We start from the raw sequence: 17,951 nt of genomic DNA, 5'->3' as shown, positions 1-17,951 counted from the left end.
AAAATTTCGTGATTTCATTGAATGTCCTACTGTAGCTCAAATATCCTTCGATGGATTTTTTTCAAATTTCAACACAATCTTAATATTGATAAACCCTGATCCCCTTTCGTTTTTGACGGAATTCTGAATTGTCGTTCCAGAGTTATGGGACTTTGTTCGTCGAAATTTCGTGATTTCATTGAATGTCCTACTGTAGCTCAAATATCCTTCGATGGATTTTTTTCAAATTGAACAGTTTTTATACGCCCGTCTATGACGGGACGTATTATGGTATACCCCGCGTCTGTCCGTCCGTCCGTCTGTCCGTCCGTCCGTCTGTTAATGTCGTACGCTACGTCAAATATCCTTTGACAGATTTTCTTCAAATTTTAACACAATCTTAATATTGATAAACCCTGATCCCCTTTCGTTTTTGACGGAATTCTGAATTGTCGTTCCAGAGTTATGGGACTTTGTTCGTCAAAATTTCGTGATTTCATTGAATGTCCTACTGTAGCTCAAATATCCTTCGATGGATTTTTTTCAAATTGATCCCCTTTCGTTTTTGACGGAATTCTGAATTGTCGTTCCAGAGTTATGGGACTTTGTTCGTCAAAATTTCGTGATTTCATTGAATGTCCTACTGTAGCTCAAATATCCTTCGATGGATTTTTTTCAAATTGATCCCCTTTCGTTTTTGACGGAATTCTGAATTGTCGTTCCAGAGTTATGGGACTTTGTTCATCAAAATTTCGTGATTTCATTGAATGTCCTACTGTAGCTCAAATATCCTTCGATGGATTTTTTTCAAATTTCAACACAATCTTAATATTGATAAACCCTGATCCCCTTTCGTTTTTGACGGAATTCTGAATTGTCGTTCCAGAGTTATGGGACTTTGTTCGTCAAAAATTGAACAAGGTGAGCTTTTTTCTATTCCGATTGTACACTACCACTTACCCATCTACATTTCTCTTTTATTATTGGTCAAAATATCTATAACAGGTTTACTTCAACTCCATATCCTCTAAAGAAATGCATACATATACTCAAAAAAAGATATGGTATGAATGTCAAGGAGACGGCGCTCCATGCTCATGTACTTATAAAATAAACCATGTATTCAAATACAAATAAACTGAAGTAAAAAAATGATTCAAAGGGTTATTTATTACCTTACTACTTCATTGGCGAACGACGGGCGTATCATGCGCTCATGGCGCAGCTCCTCAGTTTATTTAGTTTATTGAATTAATTATGATCATTATCATATTTATGTATTGTCACTGGGAAATGTAAATGGATGAGTAAATGTAATGCAATTTTAAAGAAAAACAACACCATTTGAATTATTATGGCTATATTTTATGGTTATTGTCATCTTTAAGTTATTTATACCTATTTTTGGTCATTAATGAACAGATTTTTCCCCCATATTAAATGAGAACTTTTATTTAATTTAAAGGTTAAACCCCATGGTGACCGTGAAATTTACATTGATCAGAAGATCCTTTGGAAAAAATGTGCATCATCGCATCGCCTGCCAAAAAAGGGAGCAAAAGAGAGACTACCTGATGTATGAACTTGAATACCAGGTTTTACCCTGCACAAGCTGGCCGACATGAGGAGAACAGGAGTGGGAAAACCGCGCCCTCTCCTTGACCAAGAAAAGCTGGATTTGTTTAGAGGTAAAACTATACAGGGTACTGGTTATTGCATTTTAAAGGTGTCACACTTCCGACCAGTCCACACAGCAAAATGAGACCACGTATCTTGGTACATTTTCGAACAGTATTTTCTATCAAACGTATTTATTTATGAAAAGCGTAAAGTCACATGTGATCAGGGGATTAAAATTGCAAAATAAACAACCAAAAACAACAAGCAAACAAACTAGTTTTGATTTAAATTTATAATTTTTATAGCAACAAGATTACCATAACAGCAATATTCAACACTTACATTATAAAATATCTTTCAGGATCTGATCAAATGAGATCATGCACGAGACGCATCGCGCAAAGGCCATGACAGTATAATAGTTGCAAAGAAGTTTGACCGGCTGGTGGCAGACTTGGAGAGAAAGATGAGAGCTGCACTCCGCTGCCTCAAAGAAATGCTGACAGGCCTTGATTGATATGCATCTTTCTTATGTATATAGCTGTTCGTGTGTATATACTGTACATGTTATTATAGTATGTTTTTATTTTTTGTTTATTTATAATCAAATTGTGTTTATATTTATTTCATCAAATTGCCATTAATATTTAATTACTCATGTATGTTAAAAAATGTTGGTGTACATTAAAGTATAAAATTGAATTATCTTGTAATTATTAAAATACACAAATATATCAGGGGTTTTTCAGCACTGTCTGCGCCTCCGGACAACGGAGGCACTCCCAAAGCAAACGGACCCGATCCCAAACCGAAATTATATTTTTTTTCCCAATTTCCAAAATTTTTAAGAATGAAGTGTCTTATAACTTATGTGACTAACCAGTGTTTGTTTTGGTCAAAAATATTTGCTATAAGGATTTGACTGTTCAGTTCTTATCACAGAGTGTAACTGTAACTGAAAAATAAAACTGCAGTAATTGAATTAAAGTTGAACATGCCCAATATTGCATCTGTTTACATAAAGAAGACAAAATACCCAAATAAAAACAAATTTATTTGTTAAACCACTGAATTATTTAAGCATGATTAATTCACAATTTTTTCCCAAATGAGCCGTTTCATCGAAGCAAAAATTCCCAAAATGACCAATTTTGTCGATAAAAAATTCCCAATTTGGTCAGACTCCTTTTCCCAAAATAGGCAGAAAAACCCCTGTATATATGTTTATATAATTATTGGTTTTTATTGCATATCTGAATTTAAAAAAACCTTTTAACAGCATATAATTGAATCAACTGTTAAGGCAAAAGATGCACCTTTAACGCACATGTGTGCTTTTTGTGAGTGCGTTTTTTGCTGCCATTCATGTGCGTAAATTGTGCGTTTTGTGTGGGTTATAACTGCGCTTAACGTGCGTTAAATGTGCGCTTTTTTATTTAAAAAGCGCACATTTAACGTACATAAAAGCGCACATTTAACACAGATGTGCGCTTTTATGTGGGTTATAACTGCGCTTTTCGTGAGTTAAATGTGCGCTTTTTAAATAAAAAAGCGCACATTTAACTCACAAAAAGCGCACATTTAACGCACTTAAAAGCGCACATTTTACACACATGAATGGCAATAAAAAACGCACTTGTAAAAAGCGCACGTTTAACGCACATTTAACGCACATAAAAGCGCACATTTAACACACATGTGCGCTTTTATGTGGGTTATAACTGCACTTTTTGTGAGTTAAATGTGCGCTTTTTAAATAAAAAAAGCGCACATTTAACTCACAAAAAGCGCACATTTAACGCACTGAAAAGCGCACATTTTACACACATAAATGGTAGTCAAAAACGCACTTATATAAAAAGCGCACGTTTAACGCACATTTAACGCACATAAAAGCGCACATTGAACACACTTATAAAAAGCGCACGTTTAACGAACATAAAGCGCACATTTATCCACAAAAAGCGCACATTTTCTTGTTTGTTTGTTTTTGTTAAAAACTCACTCGGTAAGAAAAAGCGCACAAAAAACGCAGTGCCAATACCGCCACGTTTAACACACGCAAAATGTACGTAAAACGTACATTTCACACACTTTTTTTGAGAAGGGTAAACACAGAAAAAACCAACTTACCAAAACTCACAAAAACCAACATACCAAAACCCACTAAAAACCAACTGCCAATACCGCTTGGTTTACTACGGATAAAACCCGTGTTAAACTCGAGTTTTACACACTTATTTGGGAAGGGATACTAGCGAGTATCGGTACATCACATGCTCATCTTTGAACTTGTTGGTCAAAGAACAACCATGTAGTAACTTTCTGTCAAATAAATTAAGCATTTAAAATTGTTTAAAATGCAGTGCAAACATATATAACTGTAATTTATACTATACGGAATGGTATTTTACAACCGCGTGCTATTACCGGTAGTCGTTGATACAATTGACGCTATTTTTGGACACTTTAATTTTCGACTCTAAGTTTTCGGACACCTGTATTTTTTGAATATTTTTCGTATCTAAGTTTTCGGACACGAAAAAAATAATTATTTTTAAGTGTCTGAAAACATAGAGTAATTACGGAATTTTAAATCAGTTATATTCAATACATTATATGTTTATAGATCTATAAACAACTATGTATTTTCTGTATTGTATTTGACATTTGTCGTGATTCTGTAAATAAATTGCGAATATAATGTGTGTAATTAATGTTTAAAGTGATCATGAGTGTAAAGAAAACATTATTTCGAACCTGCCATTTGTAAACGTTAAAGAGAGTATTGTATGCAGCATAGAAGCATACTGCGTGCTTTCTCATTTTGCATATTTTTAATAAACTTTTCAAACAGAAATTACAGAGCCACATCAGTTCACATACTATGTTTGATAATTCATTTGTTTGTTGAATATTGTGTGCTGTTTTTCAACACATATTAGATCATATTGCGGAGATTAGGTTAACCTTACCATGTGTTCATGGGCGAACTCACGTATTCAAGTGCTCTTCCGACATGGGTCTGGCTATGTGTTCATACCTACTTTCAAGAATCATCATGAAATTATTGCCATACTTAACAAACAAACATGCCTAAGCTTATTGAATAAGAGAAAAAACAATCAAAAGGAAAAAATTATATGTTTATGCATATGCGCATGTGAAATCACGACCGTACACATGACACCATTAACTCTAGGGCTGCAACAATATACCGGTATAACGGTATATATTTTCATCAAACCGGTACGAAAATTTTACAAAAATTCATTCACATTTCGTCCAGAAAAGCCATCCGAAATAATGATAAAAAGGTAAACAAAACAAAGCAGTGTAAATTATTTTTTACGTAAAAATAGCATTCTAAAAAGTGTATTATACGGAGTAGCGTTGTTACATGGGAGCATTCATTCGATGCTTTTGAACAGATTATCATTGAATTAATTGCGCACAGCTGTAAATGTTTCGTTCGATTCTGATTTGAGCATTATTTGTAATCCGAATTTCGGAAACACGCTTCCAAATTTGAATGCTAACGCGACAATAAAAAATTATAGCGTCAAATAAAAAGTGCTTTATCCTTTGTCTCAATAAAAAGCGCGCGAAAATTATACAGACATGTAGAACGTCGCATGGAAAGTATGGGTGTATTTTGTGTTGTATAAAAACTGGAACATCACGTCAGCTGAATTACGCTTGTTCAGTGGGAAAAACGCCCCGGTTGGACGTTATTTCATCACATCTTTAAATAGTAACTATTGCAAAAATGTATTTGATACTTAAGAAAATTTGCGAATGTTTGTGTTTCTTATTATTCTTGAGCACATTTATAGTAAATATTTACCAGAATTTGCTTTAAAATTGGAATGTATGGGATTATCGGGTAATTGGCAAGTTATAATTTTGGTACAAGTTAGCAATATATTGCGAGATATTGCAATACGGGTTTTTGAACTGACAATATATTGCAATACGGTTTTTGGCGTATTGTTGCAGCACTAATTAACTCAGGAAAGGAAACAACAAAATATAAAGTTTGGTATGATATACATGGTGTAATTAAAGAACATGTCAAGTTTGGATTATAATATTCTGCTGACACGAAATGTTATAACCCACAAACGTTTTACTGTAACAGAACAATTTTTTACGATTAGTGGTACAGAAAATACACGCGGAATATCTTTTTAAGATATTTCTTGCTTACTTGTAGGACCAAAACGTCCAATGGAATATTTTCAGGTTTTCCCATAAAGTTTAAAATATTTATTGAACACTACGTACTTTTTTGGACGATATAATATTATTTTACATGCTGATTAATTAAATTGCTTTTGATTGGTCCACAAGAACCTCGGTGAAAATCTGGATTTTCCGCCTTCCTTGTGGAAGTCAACAGATAAATATCGACAGTTGCATTGTTCTCTGCTTTTTAGCAAGAGTCAGTAAGTCTATGCCTCATGCACGTATGTGCATACATAATAGATAATTCACTACTTTTTAGAGAAAACAAAACAACAGCTGGGAGTCAGATTTAAACGAACACGCACATATTGTAAGTGTAACAGCGATTTTGTATAATTACAGGTGATTTTGTTTTCTTATGTTTGAATTAAGAAATTGTATCAAGGTGGAAAAATGTGAACATGTCAAAGCCTGAAAATCCCGAACAACATGCTGACAACGATTTGCAAACAACCGTTACTAAGTGGAAGAAACAATTAAGCGTCACCCTCATAAATTTATTAATTCATGGAAGACAAAAAGACCATGGTTGTTTGTCATTTAAACCAGAAACTGGTAAAATGACATGCAAGATCTGACTAGAATATTATGGGTGGTGTGTGAAATCTAACCATTTTTACCATAAACAAGAGATGTGTTTGTCAGAAACACAATGCCCCATTTGCACTGCTTTGAATTATTTTTTTGACCTGTGACCTTGAAGGAAGACCTTGACCTTTCACCACTCATAATGTGCAGCTCAATGAGATACACATGCATGCCAAATATCAAGTTGCTATGTTAGACGAATTTCACGAGGGTATAAACTACCCGCGCACCGGTTGGCAGCCAAAGAAATGGCACGAGATCGCCTAATTGAAAGTTTGGTGGCTGACCACAAATGTGTGGCGATGATGGACAGCAGACTTTTCATCAGTCCTGAAAAAACATTTCTAGGTGCCTCCGCTGATGGAATAGTTTCATGCCTTTGTTGTGGGTCTGCTTGTGTAAAAATTAAATGTCCATTTAATATAAGGTTTGAATGTACACAAGAAAACAACTGCAAGTTCTTATCAAGTGATGATGGTAAACTCAGCTTAAATAAAGCCCATGCATACTACTACCAAGTCCAGTTGCAAATGGGCATTACAAATAAAGACATGACTTATTTTGTTGTCAGGAAAACGAAGGACATTTTTGTGGAAAAAATAGCGTTTGACAGGATGTTATTTGATGAAATATGTGCCAAATCTGAACTGTTTTTCAAGAATGCCATTTTGCCAGAGTTAGTTGGCAAGGTTTTCACAACTCTGCAACATGACACTGTCACGGTTTCAGTACCCATTTATGCAGCACAATCGCCACTAAAGGGCAAACAGACTGATCAAAGTGAAGAATTATACTGCATAATGCAACCAAGTGGAGTTTGGCCGAATGATTGGCTGTGACAATAGCACATGTGACATTGAATGGTTCCATTATGGGTGTGTTAAAATTGAATCTGCCCCCAAAGGAAAGTGGTACTGCCCTGTTTGTCTGCAGTTACCAATGTTTAAGAGGCGTCGTGTCATGAAGGATTAGTTGTGTGTGTTAAGTCCATTCATGTACACCAATGTAACAACTAGTACAGGAATTAATTTATAAATTTATTAAACTTTCATTTCTGAAAATTTCAAATGTAAAAGTTTCATATCTTAACGCTTGGCTAGTCTTTTTCATGAATTGTGCCTTGTTCTGAGAAAACTGGGCTTAATGCATGTGAGTAAAGTGTCATCCCAGATCAGCCTGTGCAGTCCACACAGCCTAATCAGGGACGACACTTTCCATCTTAACTTGATTTTCAGTAAGGGGAGACTTCATTGAAACTAAAAATAGCATAAAAGCAGAAAGTGTCATCTCTGATAAGCCTGTGTGTACTGCACAGGCTTATCACGGAAGACACTTTATGCACATGCATTAAGCCTAATTTTCTCAGAACAATACAAAATTGTTCTATTGATACATTTTAAATTGCATTTAAGTTCTGCAACTAATTGAATGAAGATTTTTATTCATTTAAATGTTAGATTGTGTAACTGTTGTTGTTGTTACAGATTATGTCAGGTAAATAAAATAAAATGCATTATATTACAGTTTATTGTTTAGGATTTTTGAGTATTGACTGAATGAACAAACTTTTAGTGTTCTTTAATCAGGCTTTATTGCTTGTCATCAATTAAAACACATACACAAATAAAGTTATTCAAAAAAGTACAAACACATACATAGCAAATACATAGCCTCGATTTGGCTACAAAACCAAATAAAGTTCTTCAGTTAAAATCAACGATGGATTCATTCAAATTCACCAAAGCACAACAAACATGTGCAATTTTGTCAATCATAGTGAAATTGTTCTCATCTTTGAACATTAAAAATCGAATAGGTACTGTGCCATTTAAAAACGTATACTTTTGACGGACAGTTCCTAGCACTCTCTTAACATGAATCCTCACATTCGCTAACTTCCGTGTTGCTTCGAGGTCAGCAGCCGTCAGCTGATTTCTTCCCTTCAGTGAATGCTGGTATGTTAACGCTCGCTGCAAGTGAGCCAACACTAGCACTTATGTCAAAACCTTTGTCGGCTAGAATGAGGTCACCGGGGAGAATATTGTTTAGGTAGCCGCAGTGTTCTGTAATGAACTCGTCACTCGTTCTTCCACCACAGGCTTTAGTAATAAAGGACACTGTTCCCTGTGGTGTTATTCCTATTAAGAATTTGACGGTATGGTGATGTTTATATGCACTAAAACATTCGGCAGCAGCCTCCAAGTTAGATGGTCTTTCTATAAAAACCTCAAAACAGTCAATAATCGAGACAACTTTATGTCCAAAATTCTTCCGGAATTGCATCGGCATTGTATTTTTGCACCGTTTCCCGTTGTGGCCAGTGTACCATCGGATTACATTTGTAATACATTACGTCTATCACACTTGAAAAAATGCGGGAAACTGTTGATTGTGATACGCCAAATTCATAGGCCAGGAACATAACTGACAAATTCAGCCTTAATCGCATGAGAGTCAAGAAAATGTTCTAAATTGACTGAGCACAAGTGATGAAGGTAGATAAGGTGACAGGTACTGAAACAAGAACATCAGCATTTCATAAGATGACAACCCAGTCAAATGCTTCACTTTGTGATCATTCCCTTCAAAGTCCTTTTCTGAATATTTGTCAGACAACTGATTCTTCAGGTGCTGGTTTTCGGCACGAAGAGCACTTATCTCATACTCCATACCCTGCAGGCACTGGTTGTTAACATCTGTCTGCGTCGCTGCATTGTTCGCCTCATTGGAAATGTTGTCAAGTACATCCGGATGGACTGAAATATTTATAAGATATCTAGATTTCTACTGGTTTAAGAACACAGGGCATTCTGGTGTGTTGCAAATGATTGAAAAAGTTGCAAATGATTGAAAAATTTGCAATAATTTATTAACAGGAATACAAAGTTGAAAATAACTGACATGTGATAGGTGAATGGTATTAGTATATTTCATGCAAGTCCATAACTATAATTTTAAGAAATGTAATGAATATTACGAAATATTACCTAGACTTGCAAACTGTGACATCTGTGCACCTTCCATGTGACGGTTGTAGCGCGATAATGCAGGTGTTGTTGATGTAGAAGCCATCACAGGTGGTGGCGTTTGCATGCTTCTGGAAGTTCTGAGATTTAGGGATGGAGCCCAATCAGGATTTAGACGATAATGCATCTCTGCCTTCTTTCCTGAACACATACAATGTAGACACTCATTAAAACACATTAACTAAATACTTAACACTTAGATCTATATGAATAACAATAAAATAATGATTCTAATAGTATTAGTAATACGTTTTGCTAGTCATGATTGATTGTATTATTTGGTGAAGTGAACAATACAAAAACTAATGACGTTATGTTCTCGGGGTATAATCTCAAATAGGTTAGCTTATAATTTATTTTACCATCTATATATAGAAACAATTTGTGATAAAAGCTTAAAAGTTACCTTTGACAAAATGTGGCGAGCAAACTCGAACATTGTCGATGTTTTTGTTTTCAAAAATCTGACCTAGTTTTGCCAACCATTCTCGTCTACGATCTGCTGTTAGTTTTTCCCAATCCTCTCCCTGATTCTTTATTATCAATGGTATTCTGTAATAATGCAGATCCTTTTCACGGTCCTTACTATTTGAACACCCAATAATAGAACACTTTATCACCATTTTGTCGTTTTCAACGCACCGATATCGATCAAATGACAGCTCCTTTGTGCCCGACAACTGAACCATAAATGTTCAGTGCGCATGTGCCTCCAAAATGGCTGCCGGGTAAATATTACGCAACATGAAATTCGTCTATTGCAAAAGTTATGAAGAAGGTAAAAGTTTTGGTTAAAGTTTTTGAAATTGTTTTTTTTACCTTTGACCTTGAAGAATGACCTTGACCTTTCACCACTCAAAATGTGCAGCTCCATGAGATACACATGCATGCCAAATATCAAGTTGCTATCTTCAATATTGCAAAAATTATGACCAAGGTTAAAGTTTTGGGACACGCACGCACCCACACCCCCCCCCCCCCCCACACACACACACAATGACAGAAAGGCCAAAAACAATATACCACCGATCTTTCGATCAGGTGGCACAAAAAAAAAAGACATTTGACCTTGAATGATGATAAAAACATTATTTATACCAAAAAGGTTGACTTAAAGGTGCCTTTTCACAGATTTTGGCATTTTTTAACTTATTCATTAAATGCTTTATATCGATAAATGTAAACATTGGATCGTAAAAGCTCCAGTAAAAAATCAAGAATAAAATTTAAAAAAAGGAAAAGAACATTGCCCGGACCAGGTTTCGAACCAGTGACCCCTGGAGTCCTGCCAGAGTCCTGAAGTAAAAACGCTTTAGCCTGCTGAGCTATTCCGCCGAGTACACTTACTTGACGTATTTTATACCTTATATAAGCAATCTTCGTAGTTTCACAAAATTTCACGACAAAAACAGAACTCTCCAAATTATTCAATCGTTTCGCGTTGCAACGCTTTATCATTTTTATACGCCCGTATAAAATACGGGACGTATTATGTGAAACCCCTTGGCGGGCGGGCGGGCGGCGGGCGGGCGGCGGGCGGCGGGCGGAAGGCATCACTTTGTCCGGACTCTAATTCAAATTGTATTCATCCGATCTTCACCAAACTTGGTCAGCAGTTGCATCTAGTTGATATCTAGGCCAAGTTCGAATATGGGTCATGCCGGGTCAAAAACTAGGTCATAGGGTCAATAAGTGCATTTTCAAAGGGGCCACTTTGTCCGGACTCTATTTCAAATTGTATTCATCCGATCTTCACCAAACTTGGTCAGCAGTTGCATCTAGTTGATATATAGGCCAAGTTCGAATATGGGTCATGCCGGGTCAAAAACTAGGTCATAGGGTCAATTAGTGCATTTTCAACGGCGCCACTTTGTCCGGACTCTAATTCAAATTGTATTCATCCGATCTTCACCAAACTTGGTCAGTAGTTGCATCTAGTTGATATCTAGGTCAAGTCCGAATATGGGTCATGCTGGGTCAAAAACTAGGTCAAAGGGTCAATTAGTGCATTTTACTTTGTCCGGACTCTAATTCAAATTGTATAAATCTTATCTTCACCAAACTTGGTCAGTAGTTGCATCTAGTTGATATCTAGGCCAAGTTCGAATATGGGTCATGCCAGGTAAAAAACTAGGTCATAGGGTCAATTAGTCCATTTTCAACAGCGCCACTTTGTCCGGACTCTTATTCAAATTGTATTCATCCGATCTTTACCAAACTTGGTCAGTAGTTGCATCTAGTTGATATCTAGGTCAAGTTCGAATATGGGTCATGTCGGGTCAAGAACTAGGTCATAGGGTCAATTAGTGCATTTTCAACGGGCCACTTTGTCCGGACTCTAATTCAAATTGTATTCATCCGAAACTTTTAAACAACTTTTTATCCTGCGTCAAAGTGGTATGGGGGTATATTGCTTATTTCCAAAACAAATACATCAATCATCAGTGTATCATCTCCAATGGCACACGAATCGGGCGTATATTGCTCCGTCATGCGGCGCTCTTGTTAGGTTTTAAAATCGTCAAAAGATGCATATAATGGCTATATTAGACCATGGTAAATGTTCAGTATTACTGTTTTCTCACAAATATCATAACTAAAACGAAAATTTGCGAATCTGAAACAACTTTTTTCAATTTTGTCAATTTACCAAAGCGTGAAAAGATCCCTTTAATATTTGAACAGTTGATGTATGTCACCTTGATAAACACAAAAATGGAAAAAAGTACAAATGTATAAAAATGTCAGTTACATGACTTATTACATTCTGTATTTTTCAGTAGGCGAATTGTGGTTGAAACTTTGTGGAAAAAATGGGTATTCATCTAAGTATCTTTCAATAAACACAAGAGTGTTTACTTAATAAATAATTTATCTTGCATTTGATGAAAAAATCAGATGAAAATTCAATTTTATGATTTAGTAATTGGCATAGAAAGATAGCAAAAACTGGCGCTTTTTTGCGTGTCAAGCTGAAAGTTTGACTTTTGACCTCCGTGAGGTGGTGTTCTTAATATTCATTTTCTCTCGTTCCTCTCCTCGTATTCATAAGCTTATGGTATCATTTTGTAGGGAAATTGTTGGTCTTGCTTCAGCATATGAAAACAAAATGAAAAATGCAGTTATTTTGGCGCTTGCAGACGTCGAAAAATTGCTCATTTTTCGGGACGGCAATTTTACAAAAAAAAGCTGATAGAAGATCATAGAAGATATACCATTCGAATAATTATTAATTAATTGATCAGATGATGTGCTTCGTTCATGTAAAAAAGTTCGCTCATTTTTGCTCAGTCCGTCGAAATGTTGCATGTTCTAATCATATTTGTTCACCGCGTCAAACAATTTCGCGACCCGGAAGTAATGTTTAGACAGTGAAAGATGAATATAGAACAGACTTGTAATTAGAAGATATATATTGTATTTCGAAGTAAATACTCATTCTTAGTCTTGATATTAATGCGAATGGTATTTGCAAATTGTTGAATGTGTAATAGGGATGCGTGTAAATGTTGTTGTTTTTTGTTGTTTTTTTTTCAATTGAAGAACTTATTACATTTCAACAAATCTGGGGGAAGTTCTATTTATTTCAATTCTTTATGATCTCATGATTGTATTGTCAACATAAATTAACAAAAGAAGTCATTACTTTTTATGATTAAAATTTTCATTCATATGGTTCAAATGATGTCTACACAACAAAAGTAACAGATGTCTAGATAATATTCTTAAACTATTAACAATACTAAGAAGAAATAGCTTACATATGGGTGGAATTAATTAATTGTCTTAAAAGGGGAACATTCTCAAAAAGAGCAATATGTCTTTATCCCACATGTTTTAGAATTGTCTGCAAAATTGCGTTAAATCATGTTGTTGTTTGCTAATTATTTAAAGGGATCTTTACAAGTAAACAACTGGTTTTACAGATGGCCACAATTTTCAAGATGGCCACCAAGATGGCTGCCAAAATTTAGGAAATTATATGTTTCTGCCATATTTAATTAAAATATTCTGTTTTTGGCATTGAAATTAGCTGTTTTATGTTATTAATGAATTAAAATATGTTTCTACATGAAAAAAAAAGAATTAAATATTGCATGTAAGTCAAAATGGCTTTCAAAATGGCCGCCTAAAGAACAAAAATAGGATTTTCCTACTCCAATCTATAATGTATGTTATATAAGCAAGTGTTTTTCTTTTTTTGTATTTACAGATACCTTCATTTGTATAATATTTTCAACATATTGTTTCAGTCCTTTAATAAAGAAATAATTGCATTCAACTAGTTCACACGTCCAGAACTTAAAGCTGCCTTAAAATCTATCCGCGGTCACATCCTCCACCAATTATGGTGCTTTTATTCAGTTGAATTGTTCATTTTTTTGATAGAAGCAACACACTTTGCTTATTGGTAGTTTAAAGTATTTAAGACGAAATAGGCTATGGACCCAATTCATCTTTTTCAAAAGGGCCACCATTTTCAAAATGGCCGCCAACCTATCAAAAAAGGAGAAATTATTGAGGTGCTGATTTTTGTTGCGATCTTTTACAAATCAAATTAAATATTACAATACCTTATTAATAATTATGCTGATAATCAAAAATCTTTGTAAGAAAAACATTTATTTTAAGTATTTTGTTAATTTTGTACTTTTTGTAAGGTCAAAAGGTCATTTTTTGGGAGAAATTATGATTTTTTAGCAAATACTCATTTACTTTAATAATAAATAAATCTATAAGGCAGATTATCATGGTCCGAGAGCCCACTGATGTTTATTGCAAGTACTGATGCCAAGAATAGTTCTTATATATTTGAAAAGAGAATTTTATATCCTTTCAGAAAACCCATTTCTTAAGTGTCACAGCTGTGCATATCTATTACTTTTGGGGGTAAAATAACTCAAAATCGAAAGTTTACCCGCTGCTTTCTGGAATAATTAAATAAATAGACATTTTCAGTCATAGGAATTTACCCAGGGTTTCAATTTTTGGGTATTAAATAGGTATCAGAAACCTTTCTGATAATTCAGTAAAAAAAATAATTGTCCATGTATATTTTTTAAGTTAAAAACCACCAAATTTTGCATTTTATTTTTGCAAATTGCCCATTTTTCAAATTTTAATTCTGCGAATTCTTTTCCAAGTTAACAATTTCCAACATATTTGTTTAATTAGTGTTTTAAAAACACACAAATGGCCTCCTTGTTTCTTTCCAACAAAGACTTTTTATCAACATCTATTACCGGTAGTGATTTTGGGTTGAAATTAATAAAATCACAAACAAAACTGCTGATTCTGGAATAATTTGATTTAATTAGACTTATGATCATTATAATAATCAAATATTACATATTAATGTAGGTTTAATGTTAGCAGATAGATATCGACATTTGAAATTGTTGTATGAAAATCGCACAAATAAATCAGGTGAAATGACTCAAAAAGCAAGAAAATGTAAAAAATTTAGTGGATTTAAACCTTTAAGTACACTGTACTCACTGGAATGTTTTGTTTTGAGCTATGTTATACGCACATGTACTAAGACGAACAGTTTGTATTATTATTGTGATTACATGTGTTATAAATCTAACTATATCAAATTATTCCAGAAATCAGCAGTTTTGCGTTTGATTTCGTATATTGTTCCTGAAATCTCACTAAAAGTCGTCATTCAAAAATGTTCATGTACCAATTAAATCAGGAGACCCTTTTGAGTGTTTTTAATACAATAGTTAGACTAATATTTTGAAAATTATTTCAGTAGAGTAAAAATTAGGAACCAGGGGTGGCGAAATCTCAAAAAACTATACTTGTCAACGGACAACCATTTAGGAAATTTAACTTGTCCGTTGCTGAACTACACTTGTCCGTTAATGTTTATATAAATTATAAACGCATTTATTGATTAATGTAAAACAATGTGGAATATACCAAAATGAGTATGATTTGCTAGTTTTGTTTATAGTTGTATTTCAAAAGTACATTCATTATAGAAGTATATTATAAACAATATAAAGACTTTCTAATACTTTTAATCTTGCAAAGGTAGTGTTATTAAAACATGTGTTGAACATAAGTACATCGTAATCTTAACAAATTAAACTAGTTCAATATGTCGACCTCATCATACTGAGGCTTTGCGCCGCTACTGGTAGCAATTTGATTATCATCAACTGGTAACCATTGAATATCTGTGAGCCAAGTTTCTTGAAGAGTTCTGGTGCGTTTAATAGATCATATTTTTTATCATAATCTTTCTTAGTTTTGTTGGGAGGTGGACTGCTCAAAGCTTCGGGTTTCTGCTCCGTTGTTGAAGATTTAAAAAAAAAAGTTCCATCTTTACCATTAAAGTCGTCTTAAATAACAAGGTAGACCGTGTTTTGATTATCTTACTTTGATACTTTTTATTTCCATCTGATTGTAAAAAAAAAGAAACCAGTCTGTACACTGTCTAACAGTCGGGCCGAATGTTTAAAATGCGGCATGCTCCTTGTCTCTTATAGAATAAAGGAGATCACTGCGCAGGAGAGTGTCCGTATTTTAGCTTGATTGCTCCGCAAATAGCACTGACAATGTAATCGCATGTCAACATCCGGTTTTGTAAAACTTAATTTAAATTACGGCTTTAATACAATGTATTTTTTTCATTTGTATACCTGGACCCGACTTTTAAAAAACTTGTTGTCCACGGACAACTTAATTGAAATAAATCAGTTGCCCAGACAAGCAAATGTACGACTCGGGCAACTCGGACATTTGATTTCGCCACCCCTGGGAACTAAAACCAGACAAATGGACTTCAACAGCTAAAATAGTTAAACGGTAGTGATTTTTAACCTACATAAACTGTAACAAATATTGGTTTTAACCTAAAATCACACTGCGATCATTGCATTGTTTGTTTAGAGTGATCTTATATGCAGTTGTATATATGCGAACGATATTTGATTATTATAATGATCATATGTTTTATAAATCTAATTAAATCAAATTATTCCAGAAATCAGCAGTTTTGTGTGTGTTTGTATTCATTTCCACCCAAAATCACTAATAGATGGTGATTATTATTGAACCTGTAATTAACGCAATAAAAAAAGCAAACTATGAATTCTTTGTTTGTCCATTTCCGATAGTTGCTGTCTAACACCTTCCATTGTTCATAAAACTTTCAATAGGGTGCATCCCACTTTTAAGCGTTCAGTATTTGTCACAGTTATTTTACTGAGAAGGGGTAGTACCATTGCGGTAGATAATTGAACTGTACATTGGCACTAACCCTGGTTATTGTCATAACGCTTATGCTATCGGGTGAAACCATTGTTTAATACCGGTTTATAAGGTTATTTACCCAATAACGCAAATGTAATGGTCCGTTGCCCTCAGGCATGCACCTGCTGTGTTTTATGATGTTAATCTGGTTGTAAAACCCCATGATTGAAGTGTCATAAGATATCGAAAACAGAACCGAAATTTGGTAAAATAGCGCTGTAAAATATACTTTCCGAAAATTTAGAGACATAAATTATGGACGAAAACTTGTGTGTCCGAAAATTAAGAGTCACGGAAAATAATTATTTTTTGCTTAAAATAGGCTTGTCCGAAAACTTAGAGTGTCCGAAAACATAGAGTAATTACAGTAAACATTTTAAAACCATTATTAAATCTTTTACCCAGAATATGCTGTTTTATTTATAGCTGGCGATGTTCAAATTATTGATCTTAAACAGCCGACATACACTAGCTACGCCTCTACAAAGACAGCTGTTGGGAATTGTGAATGCGTTAAATGTATTCTGTCTATTTCGATGTGCTGTGTATTCAATGTTTAGTGGGGCTTTGTATCAAATTGACCTATGTAAAATTTGATTTAATTGTCCCTTACCGGTGAAACTGGAGGGGACTTATGGTTTGCGCTCTGTGTGTCAGTCTGTCTGTCAGTCTTGTCAGTCCGTCACACTTTTCTGGATCCTGCGATAACTTAAAAAGCTCTTCATATTTTTTTATGAAACTTGAAACATGGACAGATGTCAATATGGAGTTTATTATGCATGTCCATTCATTTTGTTCCCATGTCAAAAATTGTGGTTGCTATGGCAACAAATGTAAAAATAATACAAAAACTTACTGACAATGGTGGAGTTTCACGGGTAGGGGACCATATTGCTTTGCAATCTCTTGTTCAGTCGGAACTACTGGCGGGAAATTTCTTTGAAATTCTATTAGCTTTCTGTGAAGGTCCTGAAAGGGCAAATGTGACGTCAAACAGCTTTGCAATTTTTTTTTGATCAGCTCTTGAAATCGGTTTGTAAATTCTAAGGAAATTTTGCAAAAGAAAGAAGATTAAAAAGCTATGATGGTATCTCAAATGTAATTCATCCACTATTGATCGCAAAACTAAGCATTCTAATCAAACAAGATTTAAATAGTTTATTATCTTTTGATCTGAAAAAACAACAACATTAATTAACTTTCAGAATATAATTAGCGGCT

General features: G+C 34.4%; 2 protein-coding genes across 4 annotated transcripts in view; one reads left to right on the top strand and one right to left on the bottom strand.

Annotated features, from left to right (window-relative positions):
- Window positions 1–17,951, top strand: part of LOC127854475 (uncharacterized) — a 282,308-nt gene that overhangs the window by 9,916 nt on the left and 254,441 nt on the right. The window lies entirely within an intron of this gene.
- Window positions 8,073–9,547, bottom strand: LOC127854478 (uncharacterized). The gene is made up of 2 exons (XM_052389538.1): window positions 9,423–9,547; window positions 8,073–9,191 (listed from the first exon to the last, which is right to left on the bottom strand). The coding sequence occupies exons 1-2, from the start codon at window positions 9,526–9,528 to the stop codon at window positions 8,890–8,892; spliced, it is 408 nt and encodes a 135-aa protein (XP_052245498.1). The 5' UTR covers window positions 9,529–9,547; the 3' UTR covers window positions 8,073–8,889.

This window comes from Dreissena polymorpha, chromosome 13 (assembly GCF_020536995.1).
Source record: "Dreissena polymorpha isolate Duluth1 chromosome 13, UMN_Dpol_1.0, whole genome shotgun sequence".
Lineage (NCBI taxonomy): Eukaryota > Metazoa > Mollusca > Bivalvia > Myida > Dreissenidae > Dreissena > Dreissena polymorpha.
The sequence above is the reverse complement of the archived record's forward strand: the minus strand, read 5'-3'. Positions and strand labels throughout refer to the sequence as shown.